This window comes from Mastigoproctus giganteus, chromosome 4, assembly GCF_048544385.1.
Source record: "Mastigoproctus giganteus isolate SK-2022 chromosome 4, ASM4854438v1, whole genome shotgun sequence".
NCBI lineage: Eukaryota > Metazoa > Arthropoda > Arachnida > Uropygi > Thelyphonidae > Mastigoproctus > Mastigoproctus giganteus.
In genome coordinates, this window is record NC_143578.1 from 204,250,290 (window position 1) to 204,276,753 (window position 26,464).

At 39.2% G+C, this 26,464-nt stretch overlaps 1 protein-coding gene across 3 annotated transcripts in view; it reads left to right on the top strand.

Moving 5' to 3' along the window:
• The window catches only part of ida (anaphase promoting complex subunit 5 ida), a 435,748-nt gene that overhangs the window by 314,823 nt on the left and 94,461 nt on the right, over window positions 1-26,464 (top strand). For 2 of the 3 annotated variants that reach the window (XM_090371999.1, XM_090372000.1), the window contains exons 16-17: window positions 6,471-6,618; window positions 24,238-24,403. In XM_090371999.1, coding sequence (XP_090228125.1) covers window positions 6,471-6,618; window positions 24,238-24,403 — 314 coding nt within the window. The remainder of the gene's footprint in view (window positions 1-6,470; window positions 6,619-24,237; window positions 24,404-26,464) is intronic. The other variant, XM_090372001.1, reaches the window with a different exon arrangement.

The following is a 26,464-nucleotide window of genomic DNA, read 5'->3' on the forward strand; positions in this document are numbered from 1 at the left end:
GTGTGTGGGTAGTCCCTCAGGAGCCAGTCGTCGAGTATCATATTCCAGACAGCTGGCCCCAGGATGGAGTCCTGGTGACAGCCTCTGGTTAGATGTCAGGTGATGCAGTGATATATTTTGTTTTTATGCTGACCTTGCAGTTAGAGAAGTAGCTTTTGAGGCAGTGGTAGAAATTCCAGGTACAATTAGAGACTCTAATTGTACCTCTGGCCACCGCGAACGCCTGGCCACCGCACTGTGTCAAAAGCTCCTTTGAAGTCAATGAAGATTGCCATTACATAAGTTGCATCCGACTGTTCTGCAACTTTGAGGGTTTTAGATAGAGCATCAATTGTGGAGCACCCTTGTTTGAATCCAAATTGAAGCGAGGATGCCAAACCACTGGCTTCATATCGGGGTTGGAAGCGGGAGAGCAGCAGTCTCTCAAAAACCTTGCCGAGAATAGGAAGCAGCGCAATCGGGCGGTATGCCTTGGAGGTACCTGTGGTATTCTTCATATAGCTCATCACATCTTCTGTTCTAACCAGGAATGTATTCTTTCCTAAATCCTCTGGGAATATGCTTCTTTGCTATGGAGCATATTAAACCAACAAATCGCTTATAATTGTCGATTTTTGATGGAATCCATTGAATATTGTAATCCACCTCATTAGTGAAGGCTTCCCAGTGAGCTTTTCCAAAATTCTAACAGGGTACAGACTTTGATCTTATTATTGGAACTTCAGTACCAATTTTTACAAGGATTGGTCTGTGCTAGCTACGAGGAAAATTATTCAAAACTTTCCTGCTACACTGCAAAGGTCTTCCACGCTCGTCTCTTGAAACAAAACAGAGGTCTGGGTTGGTGTCTTTGTTCCATCTGCCTGAATGAAAGGAACCTTTCTCTTTTGCGTCATACATTAAGAAAACGTTCTTGGCTTCAGACCAGTCCATCACACCAAGGCCATCTGCATTAGTGTCAGCATAGCCCCAGGTAGTACTCCTACTGCTGAAATCTCCCATAATGACTGATGGATGATGCACATTCTGAATAGCTTCTTTACACCAAGGTCGAGATGGAGGTTTATAAATATTTACTATTTCCAGACCCACCACCCCAACCCTGGTAATGAAAATGTCATTAGAGCTTATGTCCAAGATTTCTGTTTGGTCGATATTGTTTCGGATATGCGTAGTGGTACCATAGCTTTTATGGAAGGTAGCCGCAGCAAGGCTGTATCCTGGCAATTTACATCTAGAGTAAAGTTGGTTTTGATCTTCACAATGTGTTTCTTGTAGCAGCACGACATCTACATGATGGTCGTTAAGCACTTTTAACAGGTAGTCACTTTTTGATCAGCTTATACCCTCGATATTAAGTTGAAGGATATTCAGAGAGTGTCCTAATGTTCTTTGTTGTTGTTTGGTTCTGAAAGGAGCCATTTTTATTAGGATAATATTCCATGTTCTAAGTGTTGATATAGTGTATCCTCTAATTGCTGGGATATCCAAAAGCAGAACTCTAGGTCCAGCAGCCATTGCTCACTTAGCACCATCCAGGAGACACGTGTAGGGCAATTTAAGGTTATACCTATGGACGTGTAGCACGTTTGTCTCCCGGTCCAAAGATGGGCAGCTCGAATGGTGAGGTTGGCAGAAGGATGATCATATGAGAAAAGACACCGATTATGCGGGCTACAGAGCTTGGCAACCAGGCACCTCAGAGGTTACCTGATTGAGGTTTATAAGGCTCTGAGAGGGATTAGTAAAATGAATGAAAGTGGAATTGTCACTGTTCTAAACAATTCTGGAACCAGAGGTCATAGATTCAAATTATAGGGCTTGAGGTTTAGATTAGATTGTAGGAAGTTTTCTTTTAGCTAGCAAGTCATTGATAGCTGGAACAAGTTGCCCTCGCATGTAGTTGAGGCTGACAATTTGAATATTCAAAGGTCTATTGGATACTTACCTGTGTAGGGAGGGAAGCATGTAATTTGTGTTTTGTTATCTACTTTTTCTGTCAGTGCACAAAAGTCTGTAGCCTTTTTTCTATATTATGGAGATTACTATTACAACATAAGGCTGAGAATGGCCATGAGACAAAGGTCCCATTGAAGAAGAGATCGTCACCGAGCTGTGATCTGAGGTGCTTAGAGGACCACTGACCTCAACTGTGTACTTAGAAGGGTTGTTCATGAGAAAAATATCAAGAAATTTTTATCATGAACAAACTGCATTTGGTCATTAGTAATTACAAAAGCCTCAGCATCTTGATAATATGGGTCCATCTGAATAGAAAATGGAAGCCAGCTGAAGTTGTGAACATTAAAATTACCAAGGAATCTTAAATCACTGTTAGGAAACTTGGAGTGGAGAAAGTAAATTTCCCTAGTGATTAATGGAATTGGTAAATTGATAGAGGGTGAGGATACATTTGAATTTGACTGAATGGAGTAGAGAGATTTTAAGCTTCTCTAGCTTAAAATCTCTCTACCCCATTTAGTCAAATCAAAAAAGAGGGGATTCAAAATTACTGTCTGTGACAGGGAATATCAGAGCAGACATAGGCACAAGTAATACCTTTGAAGCAAAAGGAATCATACAACGAATAATTAGGACAACTGAGATAGCAGTGTTGAATCAACTAGTAATTATGAAAAGTGTGAGACTTAGCAGACTGTAAATGGAAATGGACATCATTGAGATTAGAACTGAGACCATGTATATTTGTGAAATGAATAAGGAAGTGTTTTGGAGGTTTAGATCTTTTTGATAAATTTGTCTATTAGTTTGACTGTTCATGATGTATTCAGTAGTAAAGAACAAGTGGGGGACACGTATGAAATAATGAAATTTTTGGATATGGCATATGCACAGCAAGAATATACCCAGCTCCTTGACGTAATGTGGCCTAAGCAGTGCTGCCTACCTACAAAATACCCACACTTGCTCCTGTCACTATCTGGCACAGTACAGGCAGCGAGATTGTACACTAGCTGATCCAGATATCTCCTAGAGTTACCAGTAGGTTTGGTCCAGTGAACTATCTAGTGGCTGGCCTGTGAATACTGTTTTAGAGCTGTACCTTAATCTCCCCATGATGCCCATCATAACCTCAAAAGTTGTAAATCATACTGCACAATGGAAAAGATGGGTATCAAATTTCCAGAGTATTGCTCTGGAGACTGAACAGTGATTTCACCACTTCAAGCATTCATTAAGCAAAGTGGTGGTATTTCACTAGTTGATGAGAGTCATCTATCATCTAGTATTTATTGTCTTGTAACACAGAGGGGTGGCATTCCTTTGTGTGATGTGGAGGCCACAGCTGAGTGGTCACTTCCAGTATACTAGGTGCTATATTTCAAGAATTATGCACAGGGGTTATCCTCAGGTTTACTAACCGTTCTTTTATTGTGGAAGTGAAGCAGAGTATTTGGCTGTCACAAATCCACTTGACTTAAGTGTCACCTGAATATCAGTTCCATCAGCTTTTTAGACTCCCAGCAATTCCCAACCTTGTAATACCTGAGAGAGAATGTCTGCGACATACCTCAAACATCAATGTCGTTGTTGCCCTAATTATTCATTCTATGATTCCTTTCACTTCAAAAGTGATACTTATTTATATGTCTATTCTTATGCTACTCATCAGTGACTTCTACATATGAATCTTCTCTTTTTGATATCTTCTAGCTTAAAATTTCTTGATGATCAAACCTAAAATCTCTCTATTCATCTGTTGCCTTTACTGTTCTCCCAACTCAACTAAACACTTGGAACATTTTGATTTTGTTTCTTTGAAACTCAGCTTTCTCAAGTCGAACTTTCCAAACAGCAAAGTAATTTTCTTTGGTAATTTTAATCACAACTCTTATCTGGCTTCAGTTTTCCAAATACACTCACCCAACTGGTCGAGATGCTGAGGCTTGTAATTACTAATGAACTTACACAGCTTGTTCATTTACCTTTTGAAATGCCAGACAAACCTAATAATACAGCCAAAACTCTTGATCTTTTCCTCACCAATGTTCTATCAAATAAACAGACAATGTTTGTAGTCCTCTAGGCACCTCAGATTTCAACTTGTTAATAGTCTCTTATCCAACCAATGGAATCCCCCCCTCTCTCTCTCTCTCTCTCTCTCTCTCTCTCTCTCTCTCTCTCTCTCTCTCTCTCTCTCTCTCTCTCTCTCTCTCTCTCTCTCTCTCTCTCTCTCTCTCTCTCTCTCTCTCTCATTTTACATTCTATGATCTGCTTGATTTCTATTTCCCCCATTTCCTTGGTTGGATTATTATTGATACTAATTTTTGTCCTAATTATATCAGTGAAATTATTCTTCCAAAAGTGAAATTTATAAAATTTCATCCTTTATCCGAACATTTGTTTTCCAATAAGTATGCTATGGCTGATCAAAGTAAGAATGTAGCATGTCACAAATGACTTATATCCAGATCTGCAGCTTCATTTTCTGTGAAAGAATTAGTAATCAATCCAAACTCAATTTTGACAGGCTAAGAATAAAAAATTTCTGTCTTTTCCAAATGGTAGGTTAGCATTTTGTTCTCTTGCAAAAGCTGTTGGTCACAATTTTTATCCATTTGTTACCTTCTGAGCTAAAGATAAAGCTGATTTATTAGCATCCTACTTTATTGCTATTGTATTATGATCTTGGAAAATTACCCCCTGCCCTTCAAAACAAGCTCCATTCAGTGCATTCCATGGATTTTCAACAGAAGGATTGTTGAAGAATTCTGAACAATCTTGATGTCATGAAAACTCAGTTCTGATAGCATTTCTTTTCTTGCTTTCATCTCTGGTCTAGCTTGATCATTTTGTATCTCTGTTATTCTCCTTGCCTTTTCCTTCTGATTGGAAATTAGCTCATATCCATCCTGCAAATTCCTCCCTTCCAGTTATTGCCTCATTGCACTTACCTTTACTCTTTCCAAAGTAATGGAGAAATACAACTACCAACTCTTAAAACTTTCTATTTTCCATCTGATCAGAATTCCCATTATAGATTCTATCAGTGTTGTTCCACTGTTCATATTGATTTATGTTGCTCATCCCTGAAAAATTTGATGAAAATTCTCTGGAACTCAGTCATTTGCCCTTTACCTTTCTAAGCATTTTGATCAAGTTTAGCATGAAAGCCTTCTAAAAATCTTCTCATCTTATGGATTTGTGTCCCATTTTTTGCACTTGGATAGCAAATTTTTCTCTCTGGTTGTAGCTTTCCAATTAACGCTGGTGTGTTCTCCAAGGTTCAATTCTTTCTCCCATTTTTAGCCTCACATATTAATGACCTTTTTCCACTGACTGGAAATTCTAGTACCATAGTTTAGCTGATGATGGACTGTCATTAGCAAAACTATGGAATCACTGAATTCTACCTTCTAATTTGAGGAACCTTGTTTTGCAACAGCACCAGCTTCTCAAATATTTATCACCAATTCCTTAAATGCCAGTCTCCAAATAATTGTCTAATTGAGTGAAGAAAACTTAACATCAGTCCTTCTAAAATTCAGTCATGTCTTATTTCTCACCAAAAAAAAGCCTCCTTCTACTACTATGGTCATCTTTGATCACACTGAGAATTTTCAACAAGATGGCATATCTCTGTTAGAAATTACCCAATCCTCTAAATCTGTCTTGACATGAGCATATGACAAATCCTTCTTCTGAATCAAAAAGAAAGAAAAAAAAAGGAAAAACTAGGTTTTATTTTTCATTATTAGTGTTATTTTTCTTCTGGAAATAGTCACTCTCTGATAATGCAAAATCTGCCCTTCATTGGAGTATTACACTTGTATCTTGGATGTCACCCCAAATGTTTTGAAAAACCTCTTGAATATTATTAAAAACATGATGGTCAAGTTAATCAATGACCTATCTCCTACATAGTCTCTCCATACTGTCCCATAGACATACAGTTTCTGCTGCTTGCCGTTTCTGTAGCCACTCCTATGTCTGGTCTTTGGAATTGGCATCTGTAATTCCACTACACTCTTTTAAACTTATCAAAACACATGTTGCAACCAGTCATAGAACCAACTTTCTCTGTCCTCCTTGTCATCTATCCCTTCTGCTACTGTACCATGGAACAACCTTCCTTTACATATATTTTCCAAAAAATTACAGCCTATGGAAATATAGTGTAATGTCAACAAAAATGTTATGCTCTTAGTTATGAAACACAAAATTTAAGGCAATGCATCCAATTGATATGGGTGGCCATATCAATTCTTATGCTAAATGCTGGTAATTTATTAAATTGAGATTCATGGAATATGAAAATGTGGTGATAATGTGTTCTGGGATTTATGTTATTAAAAATTAGCACTATATAACAGCTGTAATCATTATTATGTTTTCTATTTTTATTTTCTGTTTTTATAATTCTCACACTTGCTGAATATCAGAAACTTGGTAAAAATTACTACTTGTATTTTTAATAGTCAAATCTCTTACGTTGTACCTTTGTTTAGGGCTCTTTTATTGGAAGCAGAATTTTTTTGTCAGTCTTCAAACTATGCTATGGCAATACCATCACTGACAAGAAGCATTTCCCTTTGTAAAAGGCACCACTTAATTTATTTAGAAGCTTTGACAATGTTGCATTTAGCTAGCGTGCAGGTAATACAATTTGATTTTGTGCTGATGATAAAATTTTATTTTTGTATTAACAATTTTTAGGCTTTCTGTAAAGCCAGATCACTATTTGGATTTTTAAAATGTAAAACAGTTTTGAGAATGTTTATTGTGATTTCAAACATTTACACTTCAAAATAAGTTATTTACCTAAGTTAATTTAATACTTTAATATGCAGCTCAGAAATGCCAGCCAGCTGAAAAAAACTTTGCTTGAATACAGAAATCCCCAACAGTCAGTTGTCACATTTCAGAAAGGATAATTGTCCTTATATTCAAATGAATTGATTTTTAATTCTTATCCTTCTGATTTAAATTGAATTGTACACTTCTAATTCCTGTCTGCTTTAAAAAATTGTTAATTACAATATTCAAAACAAGTACATCTCATATTGTGATTACCTCAAAACAAGTATATGATATGTTCCTATTTAATATGTATTTTGAAGATCCATATAAATAAAACTTAAGCTATTATTTATTACAATGTAATTTAGGGCTAGATCCTTAGGTTATGAAAGAAGTTAACTTACGTACAAGTTAGTGCAATCATTTCTGTGCATAGCCAACTATTTAAGTAGTTATGAATTGGCATCATTAAGTATATTTCATATTGTGAATACCTTCACAACGAGTTACCATGATATTGCACTACCTCAAATAAATAATGCTTCACCATAGGAGAAGACTATTATTACTTATTCTCGGCAGATACCACCATCCATACAGCACTGTTTTGGAGCTTATTGGTTCCTCATCGGTGGTTAGGCAGGTACTCTGGTGTTGCAATGATGACAACCCAGTTGCGAAGTATAACTCCACAATATGAGAGATGCCTAAGGGTAAGGTAATTTAGAGTACAACATAATTTTTTGGCACCTCCGTGGGCAGGAGCAACAGTGCATAGCACACGCTTCTTGATTAGACCAGGGTTTGAGCCCATGACCACCAAATACGGAGGATAGGGAAAAGTCAGGGAATGACCACCACATATCCCTGGAGCAATATGGCCTTAGTGGCTAATGCGCCTAAAAACCAACAACAACATAAATTTAGAGCAAGAGCCTCAGGTTATGAAAAAAAGTTAACTTATGTATTGAATTAGTGCAGTAGTTTCATTTCTGTATGTAGCCAACTACTTAAGCAGTTACAAATTGGCATCATTTTAGTATATCTCATATTGTGAATATCTTCACGAGTTACCATGATATTGCACTACCTCAAATAAGTAATGCTATGGTGAAGCATTACTTACACCAATCTAAATTACTTACACCATCAGGCATCTCTCATATTGTGGAGTTATACTTTGCAACTGGGCTGTCATCATTGCAACAACAGGGCACCCACCGATGAGGAGCCAATAAGCTCCAAAACGGTGCCATGTGGGTAGTGATATCCGCCGAGAATAAGTAGCAATAGTCTTCTCCTATGGTAAAGCATTACTTATTCAAGGTAGTGCAATATCATGGTAACTCGTTGTGAAGGTAATCACAATATGAGATTAAATGATACTTAAGTATCATGATAAATATGATACTTAAATGATGCCAATTTGTAACCACTTAATTAGTTGGCTATCTACAGAAATAATGACTATTACACTAACTTGTACGTAAGGTATTATTTATTTTAAATATCTTGGAAAATAAACTGCTGTATTTAGTATATTCATAAAATCTTAATTTATAGTATATCCTGTTGTCCCAATATGTTAACTTTTTCTGTCATTGTGACAATTTCTAGTATGAAGGAAAGCATTCTGCTTAACTTTTTTTGTGAAGAGGATGCATATCATATATATATTTATACACATACAGGTGGTGGACAAAGTAATGGGGCACCTCTGTGCCAGGTGGGCAGGAGCAGCAGTGCGTAGCACATGCTTCTTGATTAGACCGGGATTCGAGCCTATGACCACCAAATATGGAGGATGCGGAAAGGTCAGGAAATGACCAACGCATATCTCCAGAGCAATATGGCCTTAGTTGCTATTGCTCCTAAAAACCAAATAACAACAACAACAACAAAATAATGGAAACGCTTGTGATAAGTGTTACAGCTATGCACTGATATGTGTTGGGCCATCCTTTGCTTTTAAAACAGCTTTTACTCTATGTGGAATAGATTTAGATAAATCTTGAACTGTCTTATGACGAATATTGCACCATTCTTCATGGAGGAAATCTGCCCTATCCTCTCCAAATATGCAAACGGTTGCTTAATAACATTTAAGTTTGGTGATTTTATAGGCCATGGGAGATGAGTAGCTTCAGTTTCATTCCAAGTGTGTGTGTGTGATCATATCGAAACATATCATGCTTTGTAGGAAACAATGTTTACACATTAAGGTAATCAGCGACAGTAGATGACTTTCATCAACCGGTGAAATACCACCACTTTGCTTATTGGAGGCTTGAAGTGGTGAAACCCATGTTTAGTCTCTAGAGCAAAGTTTCCGGCATCCCCCGTACTTCTCCTTCAACCCATGCACGGTACTAAGTACTATAGGTTTTGATACCTTTCGTGTTTGGGGTTTTCATAAAAAAAAAAAAGAAATTCAGGATGATGACAGGACCTAGAGAACAGTGTTCAAACCCTTATTGATCCTCCTCCATTTTTGACGATTGGCACAAGACAGTCTGGATGATGTGCTTCCTTTGGCATTTTGCAAATGTAAACTCTTCCTGTTGGAAAAAGTGTGAATGATTCGTTTGAAAATATGACACACTTCCAATCCATCAAGTGTCCAGTTTTTGTGCTCCTTAACACCACTGCATCCTCTTTCTAACATTACTATTAGTAGTTAGTGGCTTGGTAATAGCAGATCTACCATAAATTTGAGCTCTGTGAAGTTTTCGCTGAACTGTTTTGCTAGAAACTGGATTGCTGGCACACACTTTAATTTCAGTAGTTTTATGTTTTCAGTTTCTGGTGAATGTTTGGTGATTGCAACCATTACTTTCAATACAGGTTGCTCTGGATACTTTAAACAAATCAACACTTTTATTCACTGATGCCTATACTAAACATTCACCAACAATTGACCTCTTTGAGGAATATTGCACCTCTTTGGAATTCAGACAGGTCATTCATTTTCTTCATATACCTTTTTATATCAATACTAAATAAACATCAGCTTCTATCACCTTTCCTTCACAGTACTACCTGCAGGAGAAAAAAAAAAAAAAAACATCACTGCATGTTCATAAATACATCATACACCCATTACAAAAACTACCACTTTCATATCAGGTGTTTCCGTTGTTTTGTCCACCTCGTGCATGTGTGCGCATTACACGTTTTTTCATGATGGGGCCAAATATGTATGAATGCATATGTGTACACACACACACACACACACACACATTGTCCGGTTAAAACAGTATGCCTATTATGGTTTTCCTTTCGGTCATTCCTTTTCTGCACAATAAGAACTGGTAAATGTGATACTCCAGATTTGTGGCATGTGGTCCATATGAAGTGAGTGATTGACATGAGCAAGGAATTCGATGAAGTACTTGATCAACATGATGGACTTTGATGAAGGGATGATTGTCAGATACTGGTTGAAGGATAGCAGTATTATCGGAACTGAGAATCTTTAAAGCTGTTCATGGGGTGCTGTAGTTAAGGTGTTCCAAGAGTGGATGGATAGTAGACATAGCAGCAGTCACTGTGCCAATGGTGGGTGCCCACACCTCATCAGTGGTTGTGTTGAATGTAGGGTACCCTGCCTTGTATGAGCTAATAGATGTAAAATGATGGAATGGCTGACCATAGACTTTATTGTGTAGTATTAGTACAGTACTTAGGAAACACTGCTGATCATTCAGGAGACGACCAGCAGTGTGAACTGCTGGTCATCAATGTGGCATAGTCACACCCAAACAGACATGGCACCAGAAACGGAACTATATTGGAAGAGTTCCTTGCAAATTCAACGTTGACAGTGTTAACCAACCAAACAATCTGCCCACATTCAGTAATACACTGTGGGAGGTCACCATAGATGTCACCTTGACTTCCAGGAACATTGCTAATAATACTACCGACTGCTCCGTCCAAGAGGCCTGGACAACGTCCGATCATCGAGCCATTATGTTCCAACTCAACAGATCACTGACTTGGGTACCTGCAGCTAGACAAACCACTCACAGATACTCCATATCCAAATCAAATTGGGAACTCGTCCAAAGTACCTTAAAAACCAGCATATAACAGAAACAGAGGGAGCTTGAGTGCCTCGAAGACCCAGATCACCTCCAAAGCAAGATAACAGAGATCATAACACACACAAGCAACATCGCTATTAAAAAGAAAAATCCAACCCCTGGGGCTGTGCCATGGTGGAACCTAGAACTGCAACGACTCCGGAAAGAAACACAAACCAGAAGAAAGGCCTTTCAGTGGGCCAGGCGCTCCTGGCCGACGATGGAGGTCGAAGTACTCTGACAACGCTACAAAGAAGCAAGGAACACTTACATAGCCCAAATCAGAAGCTGTAAACAGCAATCTTGGGAGCACCTGATCTCCACTATGGGAAACGAGAACCCCTGGGGAATTGTCTACAAACTGACCGTGAATAAACTCCCCCGAGGAGAAGTTATTTCCGCCACCATATTGACCCAAGGAGGCATGTCCACAACCTGGGAGCAGACCATTTCCAATATCCTGGACACAGTCTTCCACCCAGCTATACAACTGGAGACAGCAGAGCAGATCCAACTCTGTTTAGAAAATGAAAGCTATCAAACAGCAACGACAGAACCTCACTTCACCGTGGAGGAGCTCAGCAGTGCTGCCACCCTCATTAGGGGAAATAAATGCCCTGGACCGGACCTTTTGGAGCCCAAAATCATCAAAAAGACAGTCGAGTGTGCCCCGAACCTGTTGCTCAACCTCTGTCTTCACTGTGGCACCTTCCCGGCCTCGTGGAAGAAAGCAAATGTCAAACTAATCCTGAAAAATCCAACCAAACCACCACATCTCCCAGAGTCATACAGACCAATCGCACTTCTCACAGTTGCAAGTAAACTACTCGAACGCCTCCTGTATGGCCAAATACAGCAATATTATGACAGGGCTTGCCTGGCCTCACCCAACCAATTTGGCTTCAGGCAGGGTTGCTCAGCCATGGATGCCTTAACACACCTACAAGACCAAGTAAGAAGATGCACCAAGAAGTATTTCCTTGTGATTGCTGTGGACTTTTCTGGGGCATTCGACACAGATGCCAAGACGCTCGGCCACTTTGGTGGCCTAGCGTCTTGGCAAGGCTTCGGGTTGCTGGGATCCCAGGCAACCTCTACAGCGTCATCAAGAGCTACCTCACAAACAGATCCATCAGGATTGTTGTGTTGCTCCCTATGGGACACTCTCCAAGAATACATTTCGCGGCTGTCCACAGGGTTCGGTCCTTAGACCACTACTGTGGAACATAGTAATGGACTCCTTCCTAGCCATAGACCTTGACGAGGTAAAATCACAGGCCTTTGCTGACGACCTCTTACTAACAGTGTCAGCGGACTCAAGGGCACAACTGGTGACATTGGCAAACCGGACTCTGTCCACCCTTCAGGAATGGGCAAAGCAAAATCAACTTAGAATATCCCCTGCAAAGACAAACTTCATTCTGCTCAAGGGGTGCCTCAACCTCAGGCGGCCTCCACAAATCAAGACTGACCAGAAAACAATTAAATTCTCAAAGCAACTAAAGTACCTAGGCATGATTCTAGATCCGAATCTATCATTTCAGAACCACCTTAAATACTTGCACACAAAAGTCAGACGATATCTGCATTGGTTGCCAGATTCACTCACAGAGACTGGGGTCTAGATAGATGGGTGCTACGTCTTTTCTTTAAAACCATCTTCACCCCAATAGTCACGTATGCATCTGGCGCATGGTATCACAAAGCCACAACTGTTGTCAATAAACGAATTATTGACTCGATTCACCGATCAATCCTTCTGACCATTACTCGAGCTTGCAGCACAGTGAGCATACATGCCCTGCAAGTCCGTGCTGGTGTCCTTCCACTGGACTTAGAGATTGTTCGACGGGACCTCACGCACCACCTGGACAGGGGTGTCCCACAGACATGTTTGGGATTCACCACCGACATCATCAATAGCACGACTATGGAAAAGAAAAAGTTGCATGCTCACCTGCTACAGATGTGGCAGGATAGATGGGCCACCTCGCAAAAAGGCAAAATCATCAGAAAGTTTCTGCCCAACATTGGCCGGGTTTTTCCGAACTTCCCACCCTGGTTTTCCCCTGGCTTACAAGTAACATACCTACTGACAGGACATGGAGCTCTGAATGCAGAGCTATCCCTACTTGGAATACAGGAAGATCCCACCTGCACCTGCGGGGGGCTGGAGAGCTGGCAGCACCTCATGCACGATTACCAGCTGCATGACGACCTCCGCAGTGCATTCATCACCAAAATACAGTATCTGTCATACGGCCAGCAGCACCACATCTTGGACACCAGGAAAGAATATCAGGCTTTCTCCAGCTATGCACTGGCCCTGTTCACAAGACGGAGAGCTCTTAACCCAGGGAACCGCAACCAACCACTGACACAATAAGGAAATGAACAAACCTCGAAGGAAATCGTCCCGCGGAAGATGCCTGAAACCCAATGGCCTCCGATAATCAAGGCACTAAACCCTGAAGTGGACCTAAAGTCGAATCAATAAGAAATGACTCTATAAACAACATTGACGCAAACACCACATGGATGGGAAATGAAACAAGAAAGACTCCACAAACACCGACAAGTAAACCTGGACCTTTTGACTGTAAAGACTGCAGAACTGACGGGAACCATCCCATGAACGATCATGCTTCGGTCTGATTGCTCCTGGGAACGGAATAGGACCACCAGCAGCTCTGCTGCCAAATGCTATATGGCGAGCTGAATGGGGTACCTTTGCCCTATTCACCTTAAATTCGCTATCCCGGGCAGGAGGGAGAGGAGACATGCTCTGTTTTCTTCCCTCCCCTGCTGACCCATCTCTTCGCATGGTGAGGCATGGGCCTTCCCACTGACCACCTGGAGTCGCCTTCACTATCGTTCCCCATGCTTCTGCCTTTCACACCCCAGTCTTCAGCCTCTTCCCCCACTCTACCTGTATACCTTATCCATGGCAGGGGGAGATAACTCTTCTTCATCTCCCCCACCCGCCATACAAACTTCCCTCTGGTGTGGCATGGGCATGCAATACTGTCTAGTAGGGGTCATCTCCTCTATCGACCCCTTACTTCTACTTCTACCCCCCCAGTCTTCAGCCTCCCCTCCCTCCCACTTTTATCTTTCATCTAAATTTACGTCTAAATTTAATAACAAAATTCTGCCTAACCTATTAGGCCTTTTAACACATCTCTCTAGCATTCAACCACAACCAGCGATTTGCTAACAGCAAACTTATTAAGAATCAACGTAAAAAAAAAGCGATATATATATATATATATATATATATATTTTTTTTTTTTTTTTTTTTTTTTTAGCTCCTAGCCCCTGAAATCCCAGGAAACTAGCTGGCAGAACCTGCCAGAGCAACTTGTCATGATTCTGGACACACCTGGCTAGCCTCCACGTGGCGAGGTATGGGCAACGTCGGACCCCACTAGGGACCTGGCGGCAAATAAGCCGGACAAACAATGGGCACAACACATCACACTGCACAGACAGGGCCCACACACTTTCAAGTCTCTGGCTTGACAGTGCACCATCCTCAATACAGCGAACACCAACAGCAAATTCAAAATGGGAAGCATTCAAAGAACTTATCTTGGAAGGTACTAGGCTTTACATACCAACTAAGAAATATTGTTCAAGGTTTAGGCCTAAATGGATGTCAGATGAACTAATGAGACATATGACAGAGAAGAAAAATGCATGGGATACATATAAATTAACACGTGACACAGAAGCCTATGATAGATACAAGTTGATCTGTAACCAAGTTACAAAGGATGTTAGGCAGGCAAAGGCAGATTACGAGAAATCTTTGGCAAGGGATGCAAAGAAAAACAGCAAAGAGTTCTTTACTTATGTAAACTCTAGAAGGAAGGGGATGAATCAGATTGGTCCACTTGATATCGATGGGTCAACTGTTGATGATCCTGCTCAGGTAGCTAACAAACTAAATGAATATTTTGCATCGACATTCACACATGAGGAGTTATTCAGCGAGAGGAATGCCAGAGGTGTATTCAACTCTGGCGGTAAGCTAGAGAATCTTGTAATAACTGAGAGTAAAGTGGAGGAGAAACTGTTGAAGATAAACACAAAAAAGGCACCAGGGGTGGATAGGATCTATCCAGTTATATTAAAGGAGGCAGCAAAGGAAGTAAGCAAACCCTTAGCCATAATTATGAGAGCTTCCTTGGACTCAGAGGAGGTACCCATAGACAGGAGATGTGCAAATGTGACCCCAATTCACAAAGGAGGATCACAAGCTGACACATGTAATTATAGACGTGAGTTTAATGTCTGTTCCAGGAAAATTAATGGAGGCACTGGTTAAAGAAGCACTCAAGGATCATCTAGACAAGACTTCAGTTATAGTTCGGACACAGCATGGTTTTGTTAAGGGGAAGTCTTCCCTGACCAATTTGATTGGATACTATGATGCAGTCACAAAAGAACTGGATGCAGGGAATAACTTTGATATTATATATTTGGATCTAAGAAAGGCTTTTGATACTGTTGCATATGGAAGACTGCTGCACAAATTGGAGCAGTGTGGCATTGGAGGCAAATTGCTGCTATGGATAAAGGGGTGATTGAGGGGAAGAAGACAGAGAGTGGTAATCAATGGACACTGCTCATCGTGGACTAATGTTATTAGTGGAGTCCCTCAGGGTTCAGTGTTGGGTCCATTATTGTTTTCTGTATTTATAAATGATATTGATGATGGTATATCAAGCTTAATGTCCAAGTTTGCAGATGATACGAAGGTTGGCAGGGTTTTCAAGGACACTACTGACACTATGCTGCTGCAACAGGATCTGGAAAGGTTGAGCAGATGGGCTGAGAGGTGGCAAATGAAGTTTAACATTGACAAATGTAAAGTACTACATATGGGAAACAGCAACCCCAGAGCAATGTATCAACTCTGTGGTACTACACTGACAGTGGTAGAGAATGAAAAGGACCTGGGGGTATTTGTGCAGGCAGATATAAAGTTCTCTGAGCAGTGCAGACGGGCTGCAAGAGTAGCTCATGGTGTCTTGTCAATGATATACAGGAATTTTTCTAGCAGGGATAAGGAGGTGATTATTCCCTTGTATAAGGTAGTGGTCAGGCCACACCTTGAGTACTGTATACAGGTCTGGAGGCCTCATTTCAAGAAGGATGTAAAGCTGCTGGAACGAGTACAGAGAAGGGCAACAAGATTAGTGAATAGAACAAAGGGTTACTCTTACAAAGAAAGGCTTAAGTTTTGCAAATTACAGTGTCAGGAGACTAGTCACCAGCAAGGTGATCTGATAGAGGTGTATAAAGCCTTGAATGGCTTGAGCAGCTTAATTCTGATGGGATTCTTCCTCTTGCTCAGAATAATCACCTGAGAGGGCATAAATTCAAATTGAGGAAGGACAGATGTAGGATAAACGTGCAGAAATTTGCCTTTAGCAGTGGTAGTTGGTTCGTGGAACAGACTTCCATCCCTTGTCGTGGAAGTTGATAGCCTAAATAAATTTAAGGCTCAGCTGGACAGGCATTTCAAACAAATGGAGGGGTAAAGTGGAAGTTTTTTGTTTTTTCTTTTTTTTTTTTTTTTTGGCTGATGCTGCATAAGCTTGCTTTCTTGCATCATATACCTCTACTAATGCTAATGCTAACACACGCGGAGATGGGAGAAATCCCAGGCGCAGTCTGACCCGAACATACCTTATACCTTGTATTTTACCACAATCCAACTAACCTTCCTCCATATAGGCATTTGGAATAAGCACCCAGTCAAAGTACCCATGCTTATGACCACCCATTTCCACTGGCTCCCAAATTTGCATCTAAATGTGCATCATTGGACCATTGATGACTGGAAAAAAGTTGCCTTTTCTAATGAATCACATTTCCCGCTGCTATGCCATTTGGGGCAGTAGATCAAGGGTATGGTGATAAACACTGTTGGACCAGGGCATTGGGGAAGAATCACTGCAAACCATGGTCTAATGGAAACTGGCAATGGCAACAGTATTTTGGTGCAGGGTAGGGGGAGGGATGTTTTCATGGGAATCTCTTGGAGCTTTCATATCCCTAATTGCACACAGACCTTACCTATCTATTGTGTCTGATCAGGTACACTCCTTTAATTAATGTCTTCCTTGATAGCACAAGTGTTTTTAGTAGAATAATGTGCCCTGCCACATTACCAGTACAGTAAACCCCCGCTATTCGCGGTATCTGTATTCGCGGTTTCGCGTATTCGCGATCGCCGATTTAATATAAAATGAAACCTAAAAAAATGTGAATTTTAAAGCGCCGTGAATATTTTCCGCCATAAAAAAACATGGGCGTGGCTAAAATTATCATTCCCGGTCAAAACAGCGCTCAGTGGGTGGGGGGAGAGGGGTGAAAAAATCGCGAGCGTGGATGTTTCTCGCTAATCCTTGTTCAGTATGTGTTATGCGCTTGTCATAGAAGGTTTTGTCGTTTGCTTTTAATTTATATGCTTATAAATTGAATAAATTTATCAATTTATAAATTGATATGTTTAAAAAATGATAAATCTACCGTTTTGCAGTGTAAAACAGACTTTTTCGAGTGTGTTAACGAAAGAAAGTGACTTTATTGTGGACAAGTTCTTTCTAACCCCTACAAAAATATGGCTACGAATAACGAGAAATGTGAAAATATCAAAGAAGGTGATGACATTAGCGAATAAAATTGAGTTTTTAGATAAAATTTATAATGGTGAAAGTGTCTCCTCAGTGGCAAAACATTATAAAATCAATGAGTCAACGGTACGATCAATCAAGAAATCGGAAGAAAAAATCCGCCGTAGTGTCCGTGAAAACGCGCTAATTGCTTCAAAAATTTGCTCTGTAACTCGTGATGTTAAATTAGAAAAAACGGAAAAAGCTTTAAATCTGTGGATAGAAGACCGAACTCAAAATAAAATTCCGTTAAGTTTACTCATCATTCGTGAAAAGGCAAAACTCCTTTATCAACACTTTAGCGAAACTGGTGATAGCACTGGCGGGATAAGTTTTTTAGCTAGCAAAGGCGCTGGTTTGAAAGATTTGTTTGAAATTTCTAATAAATATTACATTTAATATTAAATTGTTGCTTATTTTCATTTCGATGCCATATGCTTGCATTTCACTATGTACTGTCTATGTACATAGTCATATTATGAAGGTACATATAATACATACATAGACAAAATTTTAGACTAGTTTTTCTTATATATTTCATACTTTGGAACGGAACCCCTTTATTACTATGGGAGCAATAACTCAGTATTTGCGTTTTCGGTATTCGCGACATTTCTCAGGAACGTAACCCCCGCGAATAGCGGGGGTTTACTGTATTGTTAAGGAGTGGTGTGCTGAACACAAATGTGACTTCCAAGCACTATCATGACTGCCAAATTTTCTGGATATGAATCCCATAGAACATCTCTAGGATTATATGGATTGACAGATCCAGCATTGGGATCCTCCACCATGGACTGTCGCAGATCTATAGGATGTAATGTTTATAGACCTTTGGACTGCAATGTTGGAGTCCATGCCTCGCCATGTGGCAGTGGTTCTTTCAAGGGAGTATTAGTATTAGCATATAGTGCAAGGAAGCCACAAGCTTTTGCCACACTGGCCGAAAAAAAAACAAAAAATAAAAAAACACATATATATGTACAGATATGATTTGTTAATACTGCATTGAAAACATTTCTACAATGTTTCTCAAACTGTGGTCCGAGAACCCTTGGGAGTCCACAGTGATACACCAGTGGGTCTGTGAATTATGTCTGAAATTTCTTATAAACATTTAAAAAGTGGGAAGAATTTACAAACATAGAAACAGTTATGTTAAGTTTGGGGTCCATGGATATTTTTTCAAACTAAAAGGGGATCTTTCAGTCAAAGTTTTAGAACCATTGATTTAGACTATAATAGCTTCATGCTACTGTAGATGAAGGGCATAGCCTAATTCTCTGCATAACACTGAGTACACTGTTTGGTACTTAGTGCATGAATTTCATGTCATAGAGGCACTACTCTAAATAAAACACATTGCTTCAGTGGATGAGTATATAGCTGTTTTATTTAAAGTATCTGCCACTGCCCAGATCCCGGTTTCAATGGCAATTTTGGCAATTTTGCCAACCATAGTAATTTTGCCAACCAATTCCGCCGTTTATTCAAAAGTTCTGATATCACCCTTACATTCTCATCTTACAATAAACTAGGTTCATTATTCAACTCATATAAAGATACACAAAATTACCACATTAGTGACATGAATAATATCATCTACTTAATAAAATGTCAAAATAACTGTAACACTTGCTACATTTGTAGCAACACCACAAAATACGGTTCTACCAAAACATCAAGCACACGTGCGTACTACCACTACAATAGCTTTAGGACGGGACAGTCCAATACCGAATTAGCAACACATGTTCAATCCCACAACCACAACCCCTTAGTAGATTCAGCCATTCCTATTATCAAATTAAAATCCAGCTTCAAAATTTTCCAATATGAAGCCTTAGTTATAGAATGGTTTCACCGCCATTCCACTCTTCAAGTATTAAATTCCAAATTACCCTATAACATAGCACCAGTCTGGAATCTCATGCACCTGAGATTCCCACGTGTATCCAGGAGCTTATGGTGAACTTAGTCTTCTTAAATACACGCGTTTACTCTCATTCTACCATTGCAAACTGAAGACGTGTAAAACGAAAGCCACTTGTTATGGCTATTGGCCTTCTGTTTCCAAACTTAAATTGTTTCAGATTTCAACATTGACAACCAAGGACGAAGACGTGCACTTCTACTTCCTTGCGCACAATTTAATTCTGTTTTTAAATCCTAACTCATTCATGCTAATTTAAAATTATCATCCAATTTATTCCAACATCAATGCAGATTTTAAAAAGGTGAGTATCATAATAAATTAAATTAAGATACGCTATTATATTGTGTCAGTTATAAATGGTACTTTAAGAGATCTACAATTTTCGAACCGTTCACTGTTTATTTGAGTTGTATTTTCATTTCTAAAGTTACCTTTCATTGACAGTTTTTAATGGGTAGACAAAAATTAAATACCATTCTTGTACACTGAAATCATTATTGTTGCTCTGGGATCTATCTCCGTTTATCATTGAATACAACACAGTGCACTCCTTCTGTTTGATGTTTGCATGAAGCTGAACTTGCTATTGGACTAGGGCGAATCATCCATATGGGGAAAAAAAGAAGAATAAATGTGGTTGGAGTGAAGGGTAATCAGTTTATCATGATTTGTTAACTTTATTTTACTTGCAGTTAAGATCATATACTGGGATTTCATTGAAAGTGGCTTGCTGTTTGGTAATTTAAACCTTTCCCTTTGGTGGATTGGATTTGGAAACCTCACCGTATTATCAAGAAGGTCCCGATTTGCTTTTGAATTACTGAAAATATTTAACCCTGTAGATAATCTACGTATAAATATAGTGCAAGCGCATCAGAAATACATAGCTATATCTGAATAAATCAGAATATTAGTAAAACGGCATCGTTTTAAGTTATATCTCATATTGTGAATACCTTCACAGCGAGTTGCCATGATATTACTCTACTTCGAATAAGTAATGCTTCACCTAAGGAGAAGACTAATGTTACTTATTCTCAGATGGATACCACCACCCAGATGGCACCGTTTCAGGGCTATTTGGCCCTTCTTCGGTGGGTGGCTGGGTAGGTACCCGAGTGATGCAATGATGGCAAAACAGTTATGAAGTATAACTCCACAATATGAGAGATGCCAGATGGTGTATCATAAATATAGTGCTCTCCTTAGGTTTTACTAATATTCTGATTTATTCAGATATAGCTATGTATTTCTGATGCACTTGCACTATATTTATACATAGTCTAGACTCTTCCATAGCTTGAGGCTTATGCCCTAAACCCTTTAGAGTCTAAATACATGATACACCATTTGGCATTTCTTATAAAATGTGGAGTTAATTACTTATTCGAAGCAGAGCAATATCATGGCAACTCGTTGTGAAGGTATTCACAATATGAAATATAACTTAAAATGATGCCATTTTACTAATGTTCTGATTTATTCAGATATAGCTATGTATTTCTGATGCGCTTGCACTATATTTATACATTAGCATTAGTAGAGGCATTTGATGCAAGAAAGCAAGCTTATGCAGCATCAGCCAAAAAAAAAAATTAAAGTAAAATAAATAAATAAAAAATAACCACTTCCACTTCACCCCTCTTCGTTCGAAATACCTGTCCAGCTGAGCCTTAAACTTATTTAGGCTATCAATTCCACGACAAGGGATGGAAGCCTGTTCCACCTACCAACCACCCACTGGCTAAAAAAGGCAAATTTCCGCACATCTATCCTACATCTGTCTTTCCTCAATTTGAATTTATGCCCTCTCAGGTGATTATTCTGAGCAAGAGGAAGAATCCCATCAGCATTGAGCATGCTCAAACCATTCACGGCTTTGTACACCTCTATCAGATCACCTCGCTGGTGCCTAGTCTCCAGACACTGTAATTCACAAAACTTAAGCCTTTCTTTATAAGAGCACCCCTTTGTTCCATTCATTAATCTTGTTGCCCTTCTCTGTACTCGTTCCAGCAGCTACATCCTTCTTGAAATGAGGCCTCCAGGCCTGTATACAGTACTCTAGGTGTGGCCTGACCATTGCCTTATACAAGGGAATAATCACCTCCTTATCCCTGCTAGAAAAATTCCTATATATCATTGACAATACACCATGAGCTACTCTTGCAGCCCGTCTGCACTGCTTAGAGAACTTCATATCTGCCTGCACAACCACCCCCAGGTCCCTTTCATTCTCTACCACTGTCAGTGTAGTACCACAGAGTTGATACGTTGCTCTGGGGTTGCTGTTTCCCATATGTAGTACTTTACATTTGTCAATGTTAAACTTCATTTGCCACCTCTCAGCCCATCTGCTCAACCTTTCCAGATCCTGTTGCAGCAGCATAGTGTCAGTAGTGTCCTTGACCACCCTGCCAACCTTCGTATCGTCTGCAAACTTGGACATTAAGCTTGATATACCATCATCAATATCATTTATAAATACAGAGAACAATAAAGGACCCAATACTGAACCCTGAGGGACTCCACTAATAACATTAGTCCACGATGAGCAGTGTCCATTGATTACCACTCTCTGTCTTCTCCCCCTCAACCACCCTTTTATCCATAGCAGCAATTTGCCTCCAATGCCACACTGCTCCAATTTGTGCAGCAGTCTTCCATGTGCAACAATATCAAAAGCCTTTCTAAGATCCAAGTATATAATATCAAAGTTATTCCCTGCATCCAGTTCTTTTGTGACTGCATCATAGTATCCAATCAAATTGTTCAGGCAAGACTTCCCCTTAACAAAACCATGCTGTGTCCGAGCTATAACTGAAGTCTTGTCTAGATGATCCTGCAGTGCTTCTTTAACCAGTGCCTCCATTAATTTTCCAGGAACAGAAGTTAAACTCACAGGTCTATAATTACTTGTGTCAGCCTTTGATCCTCCCTTGTGAATTGGGGTCACATTTGCACATCTCCAGTCCATGGGTACCTCCCCTGAGTCCAAGGAAGCTCTCATAATTATGGCTAAGGGTTTGCTTACTTCCTTTGCTGCCTCCTTTAATATAACTGGATAGATCCCATCTCTGGATAGAGCCCACTCTATTTCTCTGTACAGTTTCTTATTATACTCATCAGAGTCATTAGGCCTATAGCACACTCCTACTCTCAATTTTGATCTCCCAATGCTTATGTCACACCAAATTGACTCGACACTGCACTGTCCAGCGATGTCGACTGGCTTCACTTCTTTAGATTTTATGTGTTTCTTAACTAATAGCATAACCCCTCTTCCCTTCCTATCCTGTCTATCCTTTCTGTAGACATTGTACTCCCCAAATTTCAGTTCTGCATTCCTTATATCTGTGTGACACCACATCCCTGAAATCCCAACAATATCTGCCTTTGATGTTTTGAGCAATACCTCAAATTCATCAAATTTATTTACTAAACTCCTAGCATTGGTGTACACGCAAGTATACATGCACCTGCTCTTCCTCTTAGCCACCCTAACACAACCCATGTGTTTACTTGTACCCCCATGATTCCCAGCAGTCTCTGAAATATCCTGTATCTTATTTTCCAGGCTGCTGCTCAGTCCAATAGAAGCAGTGCAAGAATCACTTTCTCCTCTGCCAGTGGCTACTGTTAATCTATTTGTCCTTGTATCCCCCCAATCTAGCAGTTTTCCGAACCCACCTAACACTGCCTCGATAGCATCAGCAAACATTCTTGCACCCTTTCTATTTAAGTGTATCCCATCCCTGTAGAAGCAGTCTCTCCTGTTAACAAGTACAGACCAGGCTGAAAAAAATTCTACCACTATCGTGTTATTCTATCGTGTCTGGGCAGAATTGCAGACACTTTCAAATTCAACCCTAATTCACGGCTTTTTTTCATCAGTGACCTGTACTTGTTAAGTAATTCCGCCGGTCTCCTACACTTAATATCATTAGTGCCAACGTGTACAACTATATCACCTTTTGTGCCCTTAAAAGATGATATCCGCTCTACAACATCATCAAACTTTGCCCCTGGCAGACATAGTCTAGACTCTTCCATAGCTTGAGGCTTATGCCCTAAATGCTTTAGAGCCTTGTAGATAATGCGAAACCAATCAAATGAAAACAAAATTTGATTTACTTTATTTGATTTCACTGTATAGATATCTCTTACCAATTGCAGAAGTGTGTGTGTGTTCCACTACATTAGTTTGTTTCCTTCCTTCATTTTGCTTATGCTAACCCTATTGATTTCTCACAGATACAGCATCAGCTACTACAAAATGTAAGGTCACAAGAATTCCTGTTGATACAGTAAACTCTATCTCATTCCTTCACACAGCTCTAACTTCCTCAGTTAATTCCTTTTTACAGATTGAATATATCCTGCATTTGTCTACCCATCATTTTTAGCTATTGTTGCTGCTTGGGCAGGAGGTCCTTCTAATTTGATGATCAAATAAATCAAAATGTTCAATAACATGAAATCTCCCTTTCATTTACAACTAAATTCTTATCAGTTTTGATAAAAATGTACAATAGCACTTTTTTTTTATAGTAAAAATATATACAGCACAGCACAGCAAACCTTTTATCAGTAAGTAAGAAAAAATGCATATGCTTGTTTAGAATCTATTTCTAGTCTAGAAAAAATATTTATCAAGTATAATAATCAGCTTTCTTTCATGTGATTTAGTAATAATCTTTGTTAAAATAATGGATTATTATAAAGTGAACATTTTTTAAAGAATCCTTAAAATGATTTTGTATTTTAGTTGATGATGAACCTGCCTAATCAAGCCCTTTATCAGTTGGATAATGTTTTTGTTATCCTTCTTGCACATGGATCATATTATGATAAAGCCTGTGCATACTTGTTGCATGCAAAATGCACAATTGCAGCCACAAAATTTTATTCTGTTGAAGAGGACAAAAGAAAAGGTAAATTATTGACTACATACTTGTGAAATACAGAGTACAGCCACTCCCTGACTTACGTAAGGGTTACATTCCACGGAACTCTAAATAAGTCAGAATTTCCCTAAATTCTTAGGCAGCACTCACAAATTTGATTGAATTTGATTGAAACAAAAAAGGAATGTTCGACGAACATGTAAATAGAATTATTTATTCAATTTTTTTTATCTCATGCACAGGAAAAATAACAAAAGTGTACAAAACTACAAAAATTTCAAAATTATAAAATTACAAAAAAGAGAGAGAAGACAGGCATAATGTGAGCAAGTTTTATCTTTTGAGCATCATTGCCAGAATTAACTCTCCAGCTGATAAGCACGCCGCTGTGGAGATTTAGAAGGGGTTTTTTACAACACATCACAAAATATCTCTGCAGCTGCAGAATTTGCACTGGCGACTTCACTGCATACTTTAATGTTTTGGAAACCAACACGATGCTTGAACCTATTAAACCACCCATTGCTTGCCACGAACTGGCTTGGGGTTCTTACTTATTCTTAATATCTTCATAAATACTTCTTGCTTTTGCTTTAATGGCCATTGGACTCAGGGGCACTTGCTTCTGAATCTGATTTTCCATCCATATTATTAATAGCTTTTCCATCTTTGATATAGCACCTGAACCCTGTTTTTGATCACTGTTTATCTTAAATGCGTTGATCCTTTAATGTGTTCTTCTATACGTGCACTGTCCCTTAAAATAGTATTTACTGTTGAAGCAATGGGTCCTAATTCCGTGCTATGGATGACAAACGTTGTCCTGCTTCATACTTCTTAATTAATCATCTTCACTTCTAAATGTATTTTGTTTTGTTTTGTTTCCTAGCACTGCTGTCACTTGCACTTTCCATTGGTCCCTTTCCCCTTCACCATTGTAATAAGTAAATAGGAATGAAGAGAAGATTCTGAAATTTTATTTATGTTTTTTATATGATTGAATATTTCTGTGTAGGGTAACTCATTTCACCGTAATACCATAATGTAAAAACCCACAGGATTCCAGTTATCGGTATTATCACAAATGCAGTAAGATCGAATTTACTACCCGTTTATAATAGATTGCGCTAACAGAAAAGCCCAATAATCCAGAAAGGGCGAATTGTTTTTATTGTTTTATGGTAGTGATCTCCAGAAATGTGTTTTAAAAAAATATCACAAAGGCGTTCAAAATTGAATCTTATAAAAGAACATATGATAAAGATTAAAGTATAGTGCAATTTCCATTATAAAAATGACCTTTTAGAGAGATAAATAGCTTAGTTATATAGCGAAAATTTCAACTTCCAAGGTCTTAGAACGAATTACCAAAAAAAACACAATGTGTTATTGGGTTCACATTGCAATATTTTCATGATACCTCCATTTATTCCTACGGGATGCAAAATACGTTTTCACGATTTTTTTCAATTTGTACCGGCCGGCAAAAACTTACTAAAGTTGAATTTCCATAAATCGAGTATTCCGTAAGCTGGAGAGTGGCTGTATCCATAAATTATTGACCATTTTACAAATTATTATATAAAAAGAACTACAAGAGATATGAGCAATCAGTTTTTTCAGTGGAAAGAACAACTCAAAAAGTTAATAAGTTTCCATATAGGCACCATCTGTACACATATGGTGTCCAAATAGTTTACAATTTTGCTCCAAGACGATGCAAAATTGATGCAATTGCTTCCATAACAGAAGCATTTGCATCAGTGATTTGCTTGCAAAGTTCATCCAGATTTGCAGCAGGTGCACAGTACACCTGATCCTTCACATAACCCCACAGAAAAAAAAGTCCACTGGAGTTATATCCAGTGGGGGGTGGGCAGAGAACCGATCCTCCTGTTCAATCCATCAGCCTGGGGAATGCTCACTGAGAAATTGTTGCACAGTCAAAGCCCAATGAGGAAGAGTGCCATCTTGCTGAAATATAATGTTCTGTTTATGTTCTTCCATCTGTGGAATCATAAAATGCTCCAGCATGTCTAAGTAATTGTTACTGTTTATGGTAGTCTCAGAGAAGAAAAATCGGCCAGC